The sequence below is a fragment of the Sus scrofa genome, chromosome 17 (assembly GCF_054392235.1).
Source record: "Sus scrofa isolate SSC_HxYL_T2T_F1_AM1 chromosome 17, Sscrofa_HxYL_maternal_Yorkshire_Landrace_v2.0, whole genome shotgun sequence".
Classification (NCBI taxonomy): domain Eukaryota; kingdom Metazoa; phylum Chordata; class Mammalia; order Artiodactyla; family Suidae; genus Sus; species Sus scrofa.
Window position 1 is genome coordinate 8,124,345 of NC_139399.1, and position 22,654 is coordinate 8,146,998.

At 40.1% G+C, this 22,654-nt stretch overlaps 2 protein-coding genes and 1 long non-coding RNA gene across 49 annotated transcripts in view; 1 reads left to right on the plus strand and 2 right to left on the minus strand.

The window, feature by feature from the left end:
* The window catches only part of LOC102168194 (uncharacterized), a 137,491-nt gene extending 115,819 nt beyond the window's left edge, over window positions 1-21,672 (minus strand). The window contains exons 1-2 of the mRNA XM_085004473.1: window positions 21,648-21,672; window positions 21,044-21,610 (exon numbers count right to left, since the gene is read on the minus strand). Coding sequence (XP_084860599.1) covers window positions 21,044-21,610; window positions 21,648-21,672 — 592 coding nt within the window. The remainder of the gene's footprint in view (window positions 1-21,043; window positions 21,611-21,647) is intronic.
* LOC146395126 (uncharacterized) lies at window positions 8,905-13,645 on the minus strand. Its single transcript, XR_014832814.1, has 2 exons — window positions 12,936-13,645; window positions 8,905-11,538 (listed from the first exon to the last, which is right to left on the minus strand). It is a non-coding gene; the product is annotated as an uncharacterized LOC146395126 (long non-coding RNA).
* Window positions 20,559-22,654, plus strand: part of TRMT9B (tRNA methyltransferase 9B (putative)) — a 65,315-nt gene continuing 63,219 nt past the window's right edge. For 9 of the 47 annotated variants that reach the window (XR_014831854.1, XM_085002919.1, XM_085002915.1 and 6 more), the window contains exon 1: window positions 21,036-21,337. The gene's annotated coding sequence lies outside the window, so the exon portion shown is untranslated. Of the gene's footprint in view, window positions 21,696-21,855; window positions 22,167-22,654 lie in introns of those variants that run through there. The other 38 variants (XR_014831855.1, XM_085002922.1, XM_085002918.1 and 35 more) reach the window with 6 other exon arrangements.

Below are 22,654 nucleotides of genomic sequence, written 5' to 3' on the forward strand. Positions count from 1 at the left end.
TAGATAAACAGATCAATGGGACAGAAACATGCAGAAATTGACTCGTAATTATGGACATATTTGGGTGAAAAGCAATGTTAGATCCTGCTTTGGTTTAGGGTTCTTAGTCGCAGACAATAAAATCCACTCAAACTAGCTTAAGATAAAAGGAATTTATTAAGGTGTATGTGGAGCTCGCAAAATTGTTGCAGTAAATAAATGAAGAAAAAGATTTGTTGCTGAATTTCCAGTAATGACTACCAAAACCAAACCCCAGAATTAAACAGCTAAGGCACCTGATGCATGTACAAGAGAAAGCTGCAAAATTAGGAGCTGCTACCATAGCTGTTGCTTTAGAAAGACCCTCTGTCGTCTCAGGAAGCTGCCAAAACAGGACTCCATCTGCCTAATTAGACCCAGCCAGCCAGAATACTTGCTGATTCTAGAATTTGCTACCTCTGCCAATACTCATGTCTGCCAAATGAATACCCCATTCCCTTCTTTTCTCTCTAAATAACTCAGTTTAAATGCAAGTCTCTTGTAAATACCTCCTACTGATAAAACCAAACCCACATCCAAAAATCCTAGTAATGAGGAAATCTGGAAGGAAGGCAGAATGGTCACTGAGTGGGGCATTCCATTGTGTTAACCATAACAACAACAAATTACAAAGGTGTTATAAGGAAATATAGGCAAGGGTTTTTATAGTCATGAAAAGAGAAAAGATTTAATAAGCAAAATACAAACGCCAGAAGCCAAGGTACAAAAGATTGATAGGTTTGACTACCTAAAAGTTTAAAGCTGTTCTATGAAAAAAGATACACAAACAAAATTTAAAAGACTTTTAATTGCCTACTAGATAATATTTGCCATGTTTAAAGGGTCCCAATCATTATCTAGAATTTATAAAAGTCTCTTAGAAATCAGCAAGAGGAGTTCCCGTCGTGGCACAGTGGTTAATGAATCTGACTAGGAACCATGAGGTTGCGGGTTTGATCCCTGGCCTTGCTCAGTGGGTTAAGGATCTGGCATTGCTGTGAGCTGTGGTGTAGGTCACAGACAAGGCTGGGATCCCTCATTGCTGTGGCTCTGGCATAGGCCAGCGGCTACAGCTCTGATTGGAAAAAAAAAAAAAAAAGAAAAAGACAAAAAAAGAAATTAAAGAAAGTGAAATGAATAGGCAATTCACAAAAGAACTACAAATGGCAAAAGCTGTTCAACTTCTTTAACAATTAGAAAAACAATGCAAATTAAAAGAACAATAAATTTATAATCTAGAAAATTGATTTAAAAATTACAAAGATTTGGAGTTCCTGTTGTGGCGCAGTGGTTAACGAATCTGACTAGGAACCATGGGGTTGCAGGTTCAATCCCTGGCCTTGCTCAGTGGGTTAAGGATCCGGCATTGCCGTGAGCTGTGGCGTAGGTCACAGACGCAGCTCGGATCCTTTGTTTCTGTGGCTCTGGTGTAGGCAGATGGCTACAGCTGCAATTCGACCCCTAGCCTGGGAACCTCCATATGCCGTGGGAGCGGCCCTAGAAAAGGCAAAAAGACAAAAAAAAAAAAAAAAAATTACAAAGATTTTCCCCCATTAAACACAACTTTGTTGTTTTAGTAGGATTACATTTTATTTTAGCTGTTGAAAATTTAGTATCTGAAATAGGATATGTTTCAAGAACAAAAACTTTATAAGGCTTAGAAAAAAAGAGTAAAATATCTTAATATCCTTTTATTTTTATAAGTTGAAATGATATTTGGGATATTTTGAATTAACTAAAATACATTATTGAAATAACAATCATATTTCTTTCTTTTTACTTTTTTAATGTGATTAGGAATGTTAAAATAATATATATGGCTTGCATTATATTTCAGTGAACTGTGCTGTTCTAGACTTCAGTTTAAGAAAAAAAAAAAAAAAAAAAGCTGCCAATGTAGAAGATGAAGGAGGCATGGTATAAAAGCAGTCTTTTTTTTTTTTTTTTTTTTTTTTTTTTTTTGTCTTTTGTCTTTTTTGTTGTTGCTATTTCTTGGGCCGCTCCCGCGGCATATGGAGGTTCCCAGGCTAGGGGTTGAATCGGAGCTGTAGCCACCGGCCTACGCCAGAGCCACAGCAACTCGGGATCCGAGCCGTGTCTGCAACCTACACCACAGCTCACAGCAACGCCGGATCCCAACCCACTGAGCAAGGCCAGGGACAGAACCCGCAACCTCATGGTTCCTAGTCGGATTCGTTAACCACTGCGCCACGACGGAAACTCCAAAAGCAGTCTTTATAAAAAGGATCTGGGCATTTAAGTGGCTGGAAACTCCCTGTGAGATATTAGTATGGTAGCCTTACTGAAAGGCTAATAAGACCCTAGGTCATATTAATAGAAGCCAAGTAACCATAATGAAGGAGGTGAAAGACAGCACCATGGCTATCCTGTGGGTGGAGGTTTTTATGCTGAGGCTTGCATTTTAGAGTGGCACTGACACCTGGAACAGATTCAGAGAACCCACCCAAAGATGGGAAAAGATGGAGTGGTATAAGAACCTATCTGAGGTCCCGGGTACCTTTCTCTACAAGGCTGCCACAGGCAGAGGGGGAAAGTCTATTCTGGGGCCTCAAAGAGCAGAGCTGAAATCAGCAATGCACAGTGAAGAGAGGTGGATTCTAATATATTTGTCTCAGGGGAAAGAGAGCTCCCTCATAACGGAAAGCTTCCCATCAACAGAGGTTTTCAAGCAAGGCTGAATGACCACTGGGGTGATGGTAAGGGGGCCAGGGAGTGAGCTGGGTCTGTAGACATTATCAGGCAGAGCCGCTCCAAGGCCCCCACAGCCATGCCTTTGGGTGAGGTGGCCCTGGATTTTTGTCTGATGTGGCTAGGGTTCCCTCCCAGAACCAGAGCCAGCTATGGCTTCTGAATTCCCCCTACCTGGGATCCCTGCTGGAGACGGCACAGGACTACCTGCCACCAGGCTGGTGACTCAGTACAGGGTGTATGACCACCTGGGCCCACAGTCTCTGAAGCAAGGATGGCTGCTGACACAGGTTTCCCAAGGGAGCTGGGATTCTGAGCCAGGTGGAGGGGCAGGGGGAAGGGCCCAAGACGTGCAGAGTCCAAACCCAAAGCAGTGACTGCAGCAAGCTTCACTGGGTAATGATAGGATATGTGATAAGCATGAGACATGCCTGGACAGAACTTCTCACAGAAACTTGCTAGCGTGTCCCAAGCAGAGAGCCTGGATCATAGACCTCATGCACTGTCACCCAGATGCAGCCCTGAGCCACACATGCATCCTGAAGGGGGCTGACTCTGGGAGCAGGTTTGGGGAGCAGGGTTCTGTTGACAAAAGCCACATCACTTTGTCCTGCTCATTAGATCTCTGAAACGGAAACATGGCGTAGAAAGTGCTCCTGGTGCTGCCAGAGCCTTGCTGAGTGAGCCAGGTCATGAGGCTCCTCTGGATTTCGCCTGCCTCAGCTGGAAGATGAGGGACATGACCTAGACGTCTTCCAGACACCACAGATTTGTCCCAAGCTGAATTCGCCATTTGCTTCCAAACCTGCTCTGTTTCCCAGGTACCCATCCCAGTCAGTGACCCTGCTCTCCACCCAGGAACCTAGACCAGAAACCTGGGTGTCATCCATAGTCCTCCCTTCCCATCACGCCCAGTCTCCTCAGTCCCAGGTCTACTCCTTCTCTCTCCTAAATGTCTTCCACTGTGATCATCTTAATTCCAGCCCCACCATCATCCTTGTCTCTGTTGCCTACTGGCACAAGTTCTAGCCTCCACTGCACCTCCCCTATTCTTCCACACATAAGCCACATGGGGGATCACACTTACATTAAGATCTGGATTTTTAAAACTTAGGTATACTCAGTACAATGACTTCTAACATCCAGAATTGACACTCTCATACTGTAGCTGGACAATAAACAGTTGGAGTTTTTGTGGAAAGTTATTGAAGAACAGCCATTAAATTTTACAATGTAATATAATTTAATATATTTAAATATATTTAATAATTTCCACTGGGAAATTATTTAAATATATTTAAATGTATTTTAATATATTTAATATAATTTCCACTGGGAAATTTCCAAATTGTGGGAATACTCACACCTGCCCTTCTATGGATGTATACAGTGATTTTCATTATAGCAATTCATAATAATAAATATGCAGGAACAATGCTCTATCAATAAAGACATGGTTAGATAAAATGTAGTAAATCCACATGTTGGATGTCACAGCAGCAGTTTAAAAGGAGGCAAATCTACCTGCATGGATGTGAAAGAATTTTCAAGACATAATGGTTGAATGACTAAAACAAGTTGTAGAATGACACATGCAGTATGATACCATTTATGTAAAACCTGCTCTCCATCATATTTGTATAGGCAAATACTTGCTGGCGATTGCACAGAAGGTTAGAGGCGTAACACACACCCTTACCCGAGGTGACTTCTGGGAAGGACAGTGCAGCTGGGGTGGAGAAGAGGTGAAAAGAGTTGGTTTTTTTATCTGTACATCTTCCTTATTGTTTAATTTTTTTACCAAAATAAATTTGGATATTACAATTAAAACGTAGAAGCTTATTTTGCTGTCCTTATGGTATCTGGCAAGACATATATACATTGCTACATTTCAGGTCATAATTTGAGGCTGTTCAGCACAATAACAACCGTGGTAGGCATTTTCAATGTTTAGCTATATTTTCTGAAATCAGACTGCATCTACATTTTGAATAACAGTCATATTCTTAATAATTAATTCCATGTAATGTTTACCACCTTACTTATTCACGTGTGACACATCTCCTGAGCCTTCAGCAACAGAGCAGGCCTCACTGGTTTCCATCCTTTAATTTCTCCCCAAATTATTACATCCCTATTTTCCACCATCATACAAGCATGAATTTGTGACAAATTAAAGACACCACAAGGGAAAAGGAATATATGAAAGAAGACGCTCAAAGCCCTGTCTTTCCTGAAAAAATGCAGCAGTTTTGATTTGGAACCGTTAAATCATTACCATCCTTTCTATAAATACATCAATCAGACAGAAATAGCTTATGAGAACTGAACCTCTTCCTGCTTGAAAGTGCCGTGACTATAGGCTAACCAAGAATCATGGAAGACTTGAAATTGCAACAAAAGGAATTTAGGGGGAAAAAAAAAAAGAAAACCTGAACTTCTCTCCACCATCTCTGATAGCACTGTAGCTATTTTACAAACATTTTTAAAATGCCTCCCATGTGCCAAGTTCTGTGCCTGTCACTGGGAAATACAGAAATAAATGATGTGATCCTATAAGCAAAGAACTTATCAAACCTTTAAGAGAAATGACATGCACTCATCTGCCCATTCAATCTTTCACTCAGTCATTTATTGATAAGTAATTGCTGAGCACTAACAAATGCCAACCATTAGGCTAAGACCAGGGGTACAATGGTGCCCATACTTAACTATGAACATACAATAAGAAAATAAAGTTCAGTAATAGTTTAGAATAGAGCAAGATTACTCTGCCATGATAGGAAATAAGGCTTCACACAAAGGACATTTGAGCTGAGTCATAGGTAGTGTTTTAATAGGTAATGACACAGGAGGAGGGAATTTCAGGTTGAAGAAATAGTAGGAATAAGAGGAAGAGAAACGTGATAGTAGAGGACAGACTGGCCCAGGGCCTAAGGCATAAGTGTGACTCAGTCCAAGACAAACACAATAGGACATTAGGTGCTAAAGAAAACAACCTCCAGGAGTTCCCGTTGTGGCTTGGCGGATAGCGAACCGGACTAGTATCCATGAGGACGAGGGTTCAATCCCTGGCCTCCCTCAGTGGGTTAAGGATCCAGCATTGCCGTAAGGTGTAATGTACATTGCCAAGGTGGCTCAAATCCCAAGTTGCTGTGGCTGTGGTGTAGGCCAGTGGCTACAGCTCTGATTCGACCCCTAGTCTGGGAACTTCCACGTGTTGCAGGTGCGGCCCTAAAAAAGACAAAGACAAAAAAAAAAAGAAAGAAAACAACCCCCAAATCTCAATAGCTCAATCACAGTCAAATTCAGTATACAGTGGATGACCTTCCACATGGAGATTCACGGACATATACATTTACTAGCTTCTACTAGCTCTGTCCTCTATATGATTGTGTGTGTGTGTGTGTGTGTGTGTGTGTGTGTGTGTGTGTGTGTGTGTGGGCATGAGAGAGAGAGAGATGGAGATCATGCCACAGGGGAGTAGGACCAAGAGAGGACCAAGACAAGAAGGGCATACATCCCTTCTGCCCACATTCTGTTAGCCAGACCTAAGTCACAAGAACATGGTCCCATTATCTGGAAAGGTGACCAGCCTACGTCCTCTGGGAAATGGACCAGGAGGTAAATGGACCAGGTCTGTTATCACTTAACATCGTCTCTGCCACAGAAACAAGGTTACCTATGAGGGGTAGTTCATTTAAGACCACTCATGCTTAGCGTTTAAGTATTTAGTGTTAAGTATTGCTATACTGACTGTAATCACCAAATGTTGAATAACTATTTTGCAAGATGATGTGCTAGACTCTGTACATCAAGAAATGACAGAATATACTGAAGGGGTTCACAATCGAGGCAGAGATGGGGACTTAACCCATAAAGAGAGAAATAACACTGTGGAATGTGGTAAATGTCAAAAGACAGAGCCACATGAACCACGGCTCTAGGTTATGATTCATTGAACATTACCACAAAAAAGAAGCTGCTATCACGTTCTCCAGGTTTTCTAACACAGTTTAAAGGTAGGCTTATCGTGTTCTCCAAGCCATACAGACAAATGTACGGTATTGCCCTTTTAAAACTCAGAGTTTCGAAAAATGAAACTGGAGACCTTAAACAGAGCAGTATTTGCTCTCTAAGGGAAGCTGTCTTGGTGATTTTTTTCAGTAAGGCTTCTGAAGGAAGGTAACTGATCTGATAGTTAAAAAAAAAAAAAAAAAAGAAAGTTTTGCTATTTTATTGGGATCGTTTATATTTGTCACGTAGAGGTGGTCTATCATAATCATTAAGAATATTGGCATTATGGAGTTCCCGTTGTGGCTCAGCAGGTTAAGAACCCAACTAGTATCTGTGAGCATACAGGTTCGACCCCTGGCCTTGCTCAGTGGGTTAAGGATCTGGCATTGCCGTGAGCTGTGGGGTAGGTCACAGAAAAGGCTCAGATCTAATGTTGCTGTGGCTGTAGTATAGGCCGGCAGCTGCAGCTCTGATTCGACCCCTAGCCTGGGAATTCCATGTGCCACTGGTCCATTGCTGAAAAGCAAAAAAAAAAAAAAAAAAAAAAGCATATTGACATTAGAGTTAGAACCAAGTCATTTCAAGTCACAACTCCATCCTTTATTGGCTTTGGGCAAGTTATCTAATCTCCTTTAAGTTCAGTTTCCCCATTTGTTTTAAAAAAAAAAAAGGATAATAATAATGGAAGCTTCCTTGGACTCTCCTGAGGATTATATGAGTTAATACACTCAAATATGAGTTGGCCAACACCTGGCACGTGATAAGTGCTTTTAAAATAAATTTTTATGATGATGTTAAAATCAGTGTTTTGGGAAAGTACTTAACATGATATGTTGCACAAAGATACAACTTAAAATAAAAATGTCATCCAATTTTGATTTTTAAAATATTAAACAGATGGACTCACACAGGCAGACAGGAAGAAAATGCATTAAAATGTTAAGAATACTATCTTTAAACGGTGTAAGTATGAATTTTTGTTCTTTTTCACACAATTCTGCATTTTCAGATGTTTTTAGAGTAAACATTTGTTTCTTTCACATGCACTCCATTATCTCAAAAATTCCTTTCATTTTTTAAACTATACATGCACACATAACTACTTCATTAATATGATGTGATTCTTTTGTTATTTTCTCATAAAGATAAGAAAACCTCCCAGAGGAAATTCTTTGCTTTACTCTTGTGTTAGAATAATCTGCCGGTAACATTAAAAATTAATCTGTCGAAAAGCAAACAGTTTTTGCTCCTAGATTTTTTTTTCTCTCTAGGTCAAAAGTAAGGAGCTGTAATATCTTTTCAAATCCTTGGTTTTCCCTTTCTTTCTCTAACATGCACCTGGACCCTGAATGTTGGACTAATTCCAAGTAATTTCTAACATAAAATTTCACTAAGAGTATTAGAGATATAGAAATCTAGAACTCAAAGCCATTTAAGACTTTGTTTAAAGTTGGAGCTAAAATATACTGAGTTTTTACATAGGCTGTAGTTTATGAATTTAGGTGTAAATTGAATTTTTGAGAAAAAAAAAAGTTCATCTTTATTCCCATGTAAGATGGCTTTCTCTTTTGTAGGAACATTTCTTCACTCAAGTCAGCCCTTGAGTAAAGAAAATTCTTTTAATATGTACTCAGTTTGGATATATGAAAATCGTGCTTGTCATTTCTCTTAAATTGTTCTCTTTGGATTGGACTGATTTGATTTCTGATCAGGTAAAATTGAGATCATGAGGGATGGCTACTAGAGTATATTACCCTTGGCTCTATGTGGCCAGAATAGTAGGAATTGAAATGCTTTGGCCTTGGGGAATGAAAGAGCCACTATCCAAAATGATGGATGAGTTTGCTCCTTCACTAACAGAAAAAGTATGGGGGTACAGGGTAAGGGCTTTCCCACCAGTCTGCCCCTTGGCAATGACCGCAACCTCTGGGCCAGTTCAGTTAGAATCTTCCCCTTTGGAAGGTATTTTCTTCTGTTATGTTATTCTTTTGAGGTGATGACTATGTAGTTTGCATTTGAGACAATAAAAAAACCAAACCAAAATAAGCTGCAAAAACTCAAATACTCTTTTCTGGCCTTCTGTACCTATTTGGATTGCTCCATTGGATTTTCTTTTCTTTTTTTTTTTTAATGCTTTTAATCGTCTCCCTACTCATTATCTTTATTGGTTTATTTTAGTTCCTTTTTCTTCTTTCATGTTAAATGGGGAAAAGGAAGTACAAATTTCAGGTCAGCAGGCATGAGCACAGTCTTCCGTCAAGCCGAGGCTGCTGTATTCCCTGATTCTCTGCACACAGATTTCCTCATGGTCTTTAGGGCATATTCCCTGTTCTTGTCTCAGCTAAATGCCTTGAATAATGGGTTGAAACCAATCTCTGCAACACCTTCCTCTGTTAGTTTATATCCTGACTTGACTACTATTTCCAAACACAACCAGTTTCTTTCCTATTATGCAGAAGATGAAACCATCTGGAGAAGGAAGGAGAAACTAGAGTGGCAAAGGTGTGGAAACACCATTCTCATTCTTTGTCCAAACACCTGAAGAGGCTTTGTGTTCTGCCATTTCTCAGCACCTTTTGTTAACACCTTTTGTCAAAGAATTCCAGCTCTGGAAAGGACTTTGAAGAGTCTTTGAAGCATGACCTCTCGCCTGATGTATGGATTCTCTCTGCAAACATCAGTGATAAGTAAGGTGACCTCTTTGTCTGCCTGTTCAGAGACAAAGAATCATATCTGTGGAAAGGGGCAGCCTGGCTTTCAAACTTGAGAAACCTCTTGCTCTTGTTGATTCTAAACTGCTTCCCTGTAACTTGGTTTCACTGGCCAAAGTCTGCTCTCTGGAGCCTCTTCAAATAATCTCCTACATTTTCTGCCTTGTAAGTTCTTCCAAAATTCTTCACATGAATTGAAATAGAAGCTAGTACCAGCCATTAACTCCATGTCCAATCCGCTGAAATCCATCTTGGAAAATAAGAAGCTCCTACTCTAGATCATAAATGAATAAGATAAAGAAGGCACCAAATTCCTTCTTTATTTTACAACTTTCTGGATCCAAGCAAAAATGCTTTTGGTTTTAAGAATTCCCTAAATTTTCAGGTGAGTCATCTGAGATTCAGAGATGTCGGTTGAGATCAGGATCAAAGAACTCTGGTTATTGTAATTCTGGTGGAAGCACTGTAGTAGAGGAATATTGTTTTGCTTATTCTCAGAAGATAAACACTGTATTTTGACAATTAACAAATAGTTGTCTTACTGTGCAGTTTTCTGAAACTATTTTACAGTAAGTTAACTTCTAATAACAGATGTTAGTACCTAATTTTAAATACTAATTTATTCTAAATTTGAAAAAAGGTTTTATACCCACCCCCCCCCACCAAGGTTCCAAAGATAGCGTCAGAAAAAAATACAAACAACCACTTCCCTTTCCCCATATCAAATTTCTAGGAACTACATATACACACATCAGTGCACGCATATGCACACACACACACACACACACACACACACAATGAATCTACTTCTCCATTTTTCCTAGACCTGATTTTCATATAAACTCAAGATCACCATAACCAATAGGTAGACGTAATCAAGATTCTTGGCCAGGGAGCTGACATTTGACCATACCTAACAAAACAGGATGTAAATACAAATAAGTTAAGTGCAATACAAGGTGGGGCACATATGGCTGTGTCTTGGGTGTGGCTATGAACAGCTTTCCAATATGTGAATGCTGTAGTAATTGGGACCTCTATACTTAAACAATTGGACTGACTTACACTGTTGCACTTGAGTCTTTAAAATAATATTAAAGGGAAGGAACAAGACAGCTTTCCACATATTGATGCTGCTTCTTACACACCTGATTGGTAATAGCAGGGTATCAGGAAAATCCAGGAGGACAGAGTTGTGGCTACAAATAGGGATATGCTTTGCCCTGAAACTACATGCAGTCCCTTTCTTAAAAAAAAAAAATGTAGAAAAATGTAATAGTGAAAATTCCATCACCCAGAGAAAACCACTATGAACGTTTTGGTATACTTGTCCAGTATTTTACTTGTACATATATATAAATATATAATTTACCTAACCTAAAATCTATTCAAGGGGCTTCTGCTCTTAACATTATATTGTATTTCAAGGTCATTAAATTATCTTCAAAATCACGTCTCTGTATTTGTCCACATGTTAGATGTTCTACTTTTTATATAACACATTTTCAGTTGTTGGAATTTCCTTTTTATAGTCTTTCTTTCCCTACCATGAAAATAAGTTTACTTCCACATTCTCTGTCCATCTGAAGCTGAAAACAAACAACACATTAAAAAAAAATCAGACCTAAGATTCTGTGTCTGAGAGTGCTTCTTGAAAAAACAAGTATGTAATAGCACTGCAAAAAAAAATACAGAGATAAAATAAACCAGGAGACATGCATCATTTATTGTTCCAGCAAAAAGCTGACTCCCCAAAATGACAGGATCATGAGATGAGCAACATGACAGAAATGAAAAGAAAAGCAATGCAGAGACAATACTCACACAGCTACAGAGATGGAGAGGAAGTAGGAAAATGACAGAGAGAATGACATCCTACAGACACTGGAGGATGACAGAGTTTCCAATGGAGCAGAAGAAACAGTGTTTTCCAACTTCAGCAAACATTATGAACTGTATGGAAGAGGGCTGGTGCTGGTGAGAAGAGTGAGTTGTTAGTGTGTATAAGAACTCACAGGAGTTCCCGTTGTGGCTCAGTGGTTAACGAATCCGACTAGGAACCATGAGGTTGCGGGTTTGATATCTGGCCTTGCTCAATGGGCTAAGGATCTGGTGTTGCCATGAGCTGTGGTGTAGGTCACAGACGTGGCTCGGATCCTGCGTTGCTGTGGCTCTGGCGTAGGCCAACGGCTACAGCTCCAATTAGACCCCTAGCCTGGGAACCTCCATATGCCGCGGTGCGGCCCTAAAAAAAGACGATAAAAAAAAGGAACTTTCACCATAAAGAACGTTCTTGACAATGCTATTGGGATAGCAAGAATTCACATGCTGCCATACTGGCAAAGGAAACAGGATGCATTTGGAGATAGGTGATCCATGGATTTGCAGTAATGGAGCAAAAGCCAACAGCTTCAGATGCCATGGCCAGTATTTGAGGGAATACTTGTTTTGTATTTTATTCAATACTACACAAAACAGAAAAATGTCATATGTCACTTCCATGTCAGAAGTAGGTGCATATATATTCCTTCAACAAAAACTTTTTGAACACCTCCCTATGTACAGCTCCAGGCTGGACTGTGAGGCTGAATCCTGCACCAGAGTTCCCTCCAGATCGGACACAAAAACTCTCATGACATTTCTGCATCCTTCCTGCCAAATAATTGTTTCAGTTTGGAATTACACATTTTATTTTTTGATTTGTGATTATTTGTGACCATCGGATTAATGTCTGTCATCCCAGTATACCAAAGTTCCATGAGGGTAAGCATTTTATCTGTTTTCTCACCACTGTTTTCACAGCACAGTGCCTGGCATGTATAGACGTTCAATGGATATTTGTTGAAAAAAGTGAATAAAAACTTTTTAAAAGTTAGTGATAAGTGTTATAAAAGGTATACAGATAAAGACTGCTTACTTCTCTGACCAGAGAGATAAACTCCAGATAAAAGCTAAAAGGTTTTCTGAGTTCCTGTTGTGGTGCAGTGGAAACTAATCTGACTAGGAACCATGAGGTTGTGGGTTCGATCCCTGGCATCCCTCAGTGGGTTAAGGATCCAGTGTTGCCATAAGCTGTGGTGTAGGTCACAGACATGACTTGGATCCCTCATTGCTGTGGCTGTGGTGTAGGCCAGCAGCTACAGCTCCAAATTCGGAACCTCCATATGCCATGGGTACAGCCCTATAAAAAAAAAAAAAAAAAAAAAAAAAGCTAAAAGGTTTTCTCCTGGGCCTCTATCCGGAGAAAATCATGATTCAAAAAGATACATGTACTCAATGTTCACTGCAGCACTATACGCAATAGCCAAGACATGGACACAACCTAAATGTCCATCAGCAGAGTGGATAAAGAAAATGTAGTACATATACACAATGGAATATTGCTCAGCCATTAAAAGGAAAGAAATAATGGCATTTGTAGCAACGTGGATGGACCTAGACATTATCATGTTAAGTGAAGTTAGTCAGACAGTGAGACACCAATCTGAAATGCTATCACTTATTGTGGAATCTAAAAACAGGATACAACGAACTTCTTTGCAAAGGAGACAGGCTGGGGGATGGGGGGGTGCACTGGGGGTTTGGGATGGAAAGCTATAAAACTGGGTTGTGAGGATCACTGTGCAAGTATAAATGCAATAAAACTCACTGAGTAATAAAAAAGAAAAAATCTAAAAGGTTTTAAGGAAGAGATGGCTTTGAGAGTCAGGAAAATGAATTAAACAATTATTATAATCACCCTAGGTGAGAAGTAACAGGACATAAACAACTAAGGTAGAAACAAGTAGAAGGGAGAGAAGGAGATAAATAAAAGTATTACAAAGACCAAACTGGCAGATCGTGGCTTCTGGTGGAATACAAAGGGCCAGGAGAAGCAGAGTCAGGACACACCAGATAACTGGGATTCACAGAAAAGTGAAAGGAATGGCTGAATTAGGTCCATGGAGGGCATAGGACCTCAGATTCAAACGCACTGACATCCCAAAGGGGATGTCAAGCGAGTTGCTAGCGTTGTGGGCCCAGAGGTTTATGAAAAGACCAACTAGGAGACACAGACTTTTGAGACATCTTCACAAAGATTCTGTTTGCGGTCATAAAGGTGGATGAGGTTATGCAGGTTAAGATTATGGAGAGAGAAAAGCCAGGTGCTTGAGAAATGTTGAGCTTTTTGGCAGGGCATTTTCTTTTATGTAGTTTAGGAGGACACAGAGAGGCCCATAAAACCCTATCAGATATTTCTTTGATTAATGTTTTATAATTCTCAGCATATAAGTCTTTCACCTCCTTAGCCAGGTTTTATTCCTAGGTATTTAATTACTTGGGTGCTATTCAAAAGGTATTGTATTTTTATATCCCTTTTCTAAAATTTCATTGTTAGTATACAGAAATGCAACTGATTTCTGAATGTTAATCTTATATCCTGCTACTTTGCTGAATTCATTGATCAGTTCGAACAGTTTTTGTGTGGAGTCCTTAGGGTTTTCTATATATAGCATCATGTCATCTGCATACAGTGACAATTTTACCTCTTCTTTTGCAATTTGGATATCTTTTATTTCTTTTGTTTGATTGCTGTGGCTAGGACTTCCAATACTATGTTGAATAAAAATGGTGAGAGTGGGCATCCATGTCTTATTCCAGATTTTAGCAGGAAGGCTTTCAGCTTTTCTCCATTGAGTATTATATTTGATGGGGGTTTGTCATAAATGGCTTTTATTATGTTAAGGTATGTTCCCTCTATACCCACTTTGGTAAGAGTTTCTATCATGAATAGATGTTGGACTTTGTCAAATGCTTTTTCTGCATATATTGATATGATCATGTGGTTTTTGACTTTTCTTTTGTTAATGTGGCGTATGACATTGATTGATTTGCGTATGGTGAACCTTCCTATGAACCTGGGATGAATCCCACTTGGTCATGGTGTATAATCTTTTTTACACGTTGTTGGATTTGGTTGGCTAAAATTTTGTTGATAATTTTTTTGTCTATATTCATCAAAGATATTAGGCCTATAATTTTCTTTTTTGGTAGTATCTTTGTCTGGTTTTGGTATTAGGAATGATGGTGGCTTCAGAGAATATCTTTGAGAGTGTTCCTTCTTCTTCAACCTTTTGGAAAAGTATAAGAAGGATGGGTATAAGTTCTTCTCTGTATGTTTGGTAGAATGCTCCTGTCGAGCCATCTGGTCCTGGACTTTTGTTTGTAGGGAGTATTTTTACTACATATTAAATTTGATTTCTAGTGATAGTTCTGTTCAATTGATTTATTTATTCTTGATTCGGTTTGGCAGGATGTATGTCTCTAGAAAGTTGTCCATTTCTTCCAGGTTGTCAAATTTGTTGGCATGCATTTGTTCATAGTATTCTCTTATGGGGCTTTTTTTGCATTTCTGCAGTATCTGTTGGGACTTCTTCTTTTCCATTTCTTATTTTGTTTATTTGTGTTCTTTCTCTCCTCTTCTTGGTGAGTCTGGCCAGGGGTTTGCCAATTTTGTTTACCGTTTCAAAGAAGCAGCTCTTGGTTTTATTGATTTTTCCCTATTGTTTTTAAAATCTCTATTTTATTGATTTCCTCTCTGATCTTTATGATTTCCTTCCTTATGTTGACTTTGGGTTTTGTTTGTTCTTTCTCTAATTCTTTTAGGTGATAGGTTAAGTTGTTGAGTTGAGATTTTTCTTCTTTTCTGAGGAAGGACTGTATCACTATGAACTTATCTCAGGATTCAAAGAAATGGAAAGATATTCCATGCTCCTGGATTGGAAAAATTAATATTGTAAAAATGGCCATACTACCCAAAGCAATCTACAGATTCAATGCAATCCCTATCAAATTACCTATGATATTTTTCACAGAACTAGAATAAATAATCCAAAAATTTATATAGAACCATAAAAGACCCAGAATTGCCAAAGCAATCCTGAGAAACAAAAACCAAGCAGGAGGCATAACTCTCCCAGACTTGAGACAATATTACAAAGCTATAGTAATCAAGACAGTATGGCACTGGTACCAAAACAAACATACAGACAAACAGAACTGAATAGAGAACCCAGAAATAAACCCATACACCTATGGTCAATTAATCTTTTATATTCTTGCCTTCAATAAAGAATATAAAATGGAAAAAAGACAGCAAGTGGTGCCGGGAAAACTTGACAGCTACATGTAAATCAATGAAACTGGAACATACCCTCACACCATGCACAAAAATAAACTCAAAATGGCTTAAAGACTTAAATGTAAGACAAGACACCATCAAACTCCTAGAAGAGAACATAGGCAAAACATTCTCTGACATCAGCCTTACAAATGTTTTCTCAGCTCAGTCTCCCAAATCAACAGAAATAAAAGCAAAAATAAACCAATGGGACCTAATCAAACTGACAAGCTTTTGCACAGCAAAGGAAACCATAAAAAAAAAAAAAAAAGACAACTTACAGAATGGGAGGAAATAGTTTCAAACAATGCAACTGACAAAGGTTTAATTTCTAAAATGTACAAACAACTTATACAACTCAACAGCAAAAAAGCCAATAACCCAATGGAAAAATGCACAGAATACCTGAATGGACATTTCTCCAAAGAAGATATACAAATGGCCAACAAGCACATGAAAAAATGCTCAACATCACTGATTATTAGAGAAAGGCAAATCAAAACTACAATGAGGTACCACCTCACACCAGTCATAATGGCCATCATTAACAAGTCAACAAATAGTAAATGCTGGAGAGGATGTGGAGAAAAGGGAAAACTCCTACACTGCGGCTGGGAATGTAAATTGGTACAACCACTATGGAAAACAGTATGGAGGTATCTCAGGAAACTAAATATAAAACTCATAAACTACCATATGACCCAGCAATTCTACTTTTGGGCATATATCCAGATAAAACTTTCCTTGAAAAAGATACATGTACCCATATGTTCATTGCAGCATAATAACCAAGACATGGAAACAACCTAAATGTCCATCAGCAGATGAATGGATTAAGAAGAGGTAGTATATATCCACCATGGAATACTACTCAGCCATGTAAAAGAACAAAATAATGCCATTTACAGCAACATGTATGGAACTGGAGACTCTCATACTAAGTGAAGTAAGTCAGAAAGAGAAAGACAAATATTATATGATATCACTTATATCTGGAATCTAATATATGGCACAAATGAATCTTTCCACAGAAAAGAAACTCATGGACTTGTGGTTGCCAAGGGGGAGGAAGTGGGATGGACTGGGAGTTTGGGGTTAACAGATACAAACTATTGGCATTTGGAGTGGGTAAGCAATGAGAGCCTGCTGTACAATACAGGGAACTATATCTAGTCACTTGTGATGGAACCTAATGGAGGATAATGTGAGAAAAAGAATGTATACATGTATGTATGACCATGTCACTTTGCTGTACAGTAGAAATTGACAGAACACCATAAATCAACTATAATGCAAAAAATAAAAACCTTAAAAAAAAACCATATCAGGAGTTCCCGTCGTGGCGCAGTGGTTAACGAATCCGACTAGGAACCATGAGGTTGCAGGTTTGATCCCTGGCCTTGCCCAGTGGGTTAGGAATCCGGCGTTGCCGTGAGCTGTGGTGTAGGTTGTAGACGTGGCTCAGATCCCTGCGTTGCTTTGTCTGTGGTGTAGGCTGGTGGCTACAGCTCCAATTCGACTCCTGGCCTGGGAACCTCCATATGCTGCAGAAGCGGCCCAAGAAATGGCAAACAAACAAACAAAAAAAAAGTATCAGATAAAAAATCACTAAGGAACAACTGCGGCTGACAGCCTCAAAAGGTGCAGGGCAGGCACCCAGAGAACTATGGTCTGCCATCTTCTCCTCAAAAGGTGTACACCAGACTCAGAGAATTAACTAATACAGGAACCAAGTTAACAAAGCAGTAGAATAATATTAATAAAATAAGATAGATATAATGTGATTATTGTATTACAATGTACTATATAATACATACAGTATTATATATAACATAATATATTGTTATAACAATACATAATAATAATATAGCACATTAGTTAATGTTAATGTATGTATAATACATATTAATAATATTATTAATAGTGTGTAATATATAGTAATAATAAAGGTGCTGATGTAAGTAGACAATATAAAATGTGCGAGTTTAGGAAAAACGAGAAAACTTTTTGTTTGTTTTTTGTTTTTTTAGAATATAAGATTTTTAATTTTTTTTTTTTTTTTTTTTTTTTTGTCTTTTCGCCATTTCTTGGGCCGCTCCAGCGGCATATGGAGGTTCCCAGGCTAGGGGTCGAATCGGAGCTGTAGCCGCCGGCCTATGCCACAGCCACAGCAACGCAAGATCCAAGCCGCGTCTGCAACCCACACCACAGCTCACGGCAATGCCAGATCGTCAACCCACTGAGCAAGGGCAGGGATTGAACCCGCAACCTCATGGTTCCTAGTTGGATTCGTTAACCACTGCGCCACGACGGGAACTCCAGTTTTTTTAATTTTTATAAATAACTTACCTGTTACAAAGATAGTTTACTCAGCTAAATCACAAAACCATCAACTCAAGATATCCAAATTACATTTTATTAATAAAACAAGTAAAAACTGATTTATCAGTCTTCACATAGAACTTAAGATGAAGCTGAAAAACAAGGCCTATTTTTAAAACAAAATGCATCAAATGTAAGGGCTTTGGGCTTATTGTCTAATTAACTAGGGTTGTCATAGTTCTTCCAACATACAAGATGTAAAGCCTAGAAGTTAAGGCTTTGACATTCATATAGAATCACCTGTAATAATTTCGTTTATTTAAAAAATATTCATTTGCAAACATTTACAGTGGGTGACAGTCTACATTATCTATCTCTTGCTACATTACAGCACTTCCTTTAGCCCCGTTCTAAGCATTGATATATAATTTCATAATTCTGTTTGTCTAAATGCATAGTTATTTCTTTTCCTTGATTTCATTTAGTTATATACATTCCTGATCATCTGAATACTTATTTTCCTTATAAAAATACATCATCAAAATAAAGAGATGCTTGAGGTTGCTTCAGTGTTCAAGTCTGCTTGTTTTTCTTTTTCCAGCTTTTCTTCAGTTGTCCTAAATATGACTAGCCTTGTTTATAAATACACAAGATACTGCCACCAAGTCAGGTTTAGAAATGGACTGCCCCAACAGTAAAGCATATAAATTTATCTCCAAAAAAAGGGCTATAGGTACTGCTCCTGTTGCTGGTTTTGAAACTGTACTTTCCCAACAGTAATCTCTGGTGAAAGTTCTGTGGAACACCAGCTGGTAAAGCAAGCTTAACCTTGTTGCTGTCAGTGGGTTAAAAATATCTTTTGTTTTAGGCTTCCTTGCGGAAGATAAAACACTGAATTGTGCTACCCACTGAGAAGGTCAGTATATAGTGTGACCTACAGACATAAGTCTTGTAATGCTGTTTGCAGTTCACTGTGCAGCATCGTATGTATAATATATAATATATTAATAATATTATTAATAGTATGTAATATATAGTATTATATGTAATAAATAGTATATAATATTAATAATGTATGTATAATATATATCAATAATATTATTAATAGTATGTAATATATAGTAATAATAAAGGCACTTATGTAAATAGGCAATATAAAATGTGCAAGTTTAGGAAAAAACAGGAGAAAACTTGTTTAATATTTTACAGTGGTCTAATTTCTGTGGAGACCATCACCAACATAAAATTCATAATTCACTAAAAGAGAAAAACTATATTCCTACATAGATTCAACTTATTAACATCAGTCTTACATGTGGCATCACTCGCATGTTGTTATTGCTTCCTTTTTTTCACAAGAAACTTCCTTTCTAACATGCTGGGTTAGGAAACGTCATAGGATCAGTTATGTCCATCTGAAAAATGTCAGACATTACCAATAAGGAGCTAATAATACAATATCCTTCAGTATCAGCAACTGCAGTGTTTGGCAATCATTTTATCTATGTTGCCCCCTCCCCTTTTGTTGAGATGAAAGTGAAATTCTTTTTTACAAGAAGAATATACATGTTCAAAGGTCCAGCTTCAAAGAGGGAGTGCCAAGCAGTATACATTTTTTTCTTTCCAATCCCTTAACCATTCATTACTCAAATTCTATTGGTGGCCATGGAAATGCCTCTTATAATGGTCTCAAATAGAATAATCTATTTTTCTCCCTGCCTTCCAACATGGAAATGGTAATTCAAGTTCACAGACCTCTAGGGGTTCCACAGATCTGCTTTAGCTAGTCTGTGAAATCCCAGAAAATGTATGCAAATATTTTCACATTCTTTTTTTACAAAGGAAAGTTCCAAAGCTTCTATTAGAGTCTCACATGGGCCTATTACCAACAAAAGGTTAAGAAACTTTGCCTCTGCCGTATCTTGCAAGCACAGCACACTTACTTTCTCACTTCCATTCCTTAGCCAGTTATCCAAATCAAAGTCCTGCATCTGCCACCACCTCCAGAATGCCTTTCCTGACCAAGGCACCTATGTAGATTTCCCTCATGTTTTCTAAGGACCACATTCTGTTGCAATCCCATTCACAGGACAAGTATTTATCAGGCACCTACTATGTGCCAGACATGTTACTATACTTATTTAGGTGTGCTTTGTCTCCTATTGCCCTGTTAGACGAGTACAAGAAACACCACAGTATGTAGCCTGCATCCAAAGAAATAGTGTAGGTCTAACTCCACTGAATGGAAACAAAAATGAGCAGTGGCACTTCAGTGGGCTCATTCAGCTAAAGAACATGTATATCATCAGGCTTATGGTTTTCTTCCCCTTTTAAATGCAAAGAGGAGACATTTATTTAAAAAAGGAAATGTCAACTTGATTATCCTTGGGCATTAAGATAGAGATGCCCAAGCAAAGTTCCCTCCCCTACTCTGATGTGGCACTAGAAAACCATTCCGGAAACATCACGAATCATGTATGCTGATCTCCATCGCCCTCTTAGTATCGCCTGAAATAACATCACCAGCCTCTGTATGAGACAAGTAGTTGGGCTCCCTCCGCACAAAATAATGCCTAGAAATACAACTCAACATGAAATCCTATCTCCACCCCGCCCCCCATGGAGTCAAGAGGGTCAAACTCAAACACAAAGAGGGGCAGAACTGTTACTAAAAGTGTTATTTTTTCAACACTGGGCACAAGCACTTAAAGTCACAGCTATCTAAAGATTACTGAGTTGTTTAATAAAGAGGTTGAAGACGCTCAGGCTAAGGAGCTGGCAGAAAGTAGTTAGCTCTATTTTTACAGAGGCAGGGGGTGGGGAAGGAGAAAATCTGTGTCCAGTTTTCGGCAGAAACTTCCAACCCAAGTTCCATCCCTCCTTCTGATAGATGCTACTTTGATGGGTCTAGTTTTGCAAAACTCCTAACAGATTACGCAAGCTGTTTGAGCGAAAAGATCTGAAGAGTCAGAGCAGACTCTGGAACTTAAATCCCTGTGATCTTCGGTTGGTTTTCCCATACACCCAATGGGGACCTTTCCGTGGCAGAAGGTGGTTGCCAGGATCAAATGAGAAAAGACGCGCTAAAGCGTCACGCTGTTGTTACCCAGGTACTGCGTCGCTGTACTCCAGGTGTGCTCGCTTCGGCGTCCTCTCCCACGCCGAGAGGCACAGACGGGAGCGCGCCGAGGAGGCACGAAGGTCATCTCGATCCCCAGGCCGGGAGGGCGCAGCAGAGCCTCACTTCTCCCGCACGTTTGGGCGGGGCGTTCCCAGGGGATCAGGCAGGGAGGCGGCACTCCCTGGGCTGGGCTCGAGGCCCGCCGTCCCCGCGAGGCAGGCAGCTCTCCCGGCCCGGGCCTGTCCCCGGACCGCCAGAGCCTTAGCGCCGCCCGGAGAGGTGAGGGCGGGGCGGGACCGGGAGGCGAGGACCGCGATGGAGGCGGGGAACCGCGCTGCCGGGACCGCGGGCAGTCGCCCGGCTTGCTGTCGCGGCGGCCGCCCAGAGGCTCCCGAGCACCGGGAATCCTGCCCCCGGGCCGCAGCGGAAGGAGGCACTGGCGGAGAGGCCGCCCGCAGGCTCTGCCCTCCCGGCTGCGGGCCCCGAGGCCTCCCGGCGCCGCGCAGCAACTTCTCTTCTCAAGCTCCGCGGGCGCGCGGGCGCGCGGGCGCGCTCCCACACAGGCACGCGCGCCCCCGGCACCCCGCGCGCCCTCCGTCTATTTTTTTCCCCATCGCTTTCATTCTCACACTCTAAAGTAAGTCACCCTGTGGAAGTTACACGCGGTACAGCCCCCGGCTTTGATGCAAAGCCACCTTTTCCTCCCTGGCTTCGGAGGGGTGCATTGCAACTATTAGATTCCGTACAGCTGCCCGCCCCCATTCCTTGCCGCCAGCACCAGCGACCGTGGCTTTGGCGATAGTCCGCAGAGGGGCGCGGCGGGAAGTCTCTTTTCTACCGGAGTTCCGCCGGCTCTGCGCCTGCTTTCGCTCCGGGGACCGGGAGGAGGGGGCTCGACAGGTCGCCTCCCGCGTGCCCGCGTCCCGGGTCTGATCGCCTGGGGTGAGTGCCTGCTCTTCCTCTGTCATTCCAGTCGCCCAAGGTGACCTGTTTACCTTGAAAACTTAGACGTGATCCGAACAGGAGAGCAGTAAGGGACTTCGCCGATGTGCTTCCGATATTACACCGCATAAACCAGAACCCAGAGCTACAAGAGACATGTCTAAAGGTGAAAATGAATTTGTGTTTTCCTGGAGTACACGCGTATCTTTCTCTTTAGAAGCCCTCACTTGGAAATTGATTTTTAACTAGCAGAAGGCGATTAACTAAGAAAACTTGAAGCCAAAAAGTTTGTCTGAGTATTTTTTAGTTGATCTGAAAGAAATTATTGAAATAGTTCAAGCTAATGCCAAAAATACAGTTTAAGAAGGAATATCAAGACAGGATGGTAGAATTTGTATAATATTTGCTATCTGTGTCCTTTTGTATTATCTGGGTTGTGATACATGTTATAAGCATGTGGTGCTTTACATAGAAAGAGGGTAAGGTTGTCAATACCTGCGTGCAAAGCTTTATATTGGCTGGTCTGCAAGCATTTAAATGTGCATTGAACATTTCCTGTGGGCTAAGAGCTAGAGTATAGCTATATCGTTTTGAGATTTAGGTGATTAACAATAATACAGGTAAGAGATGGCTTTTAAGCTCTCGTTTCAGAGG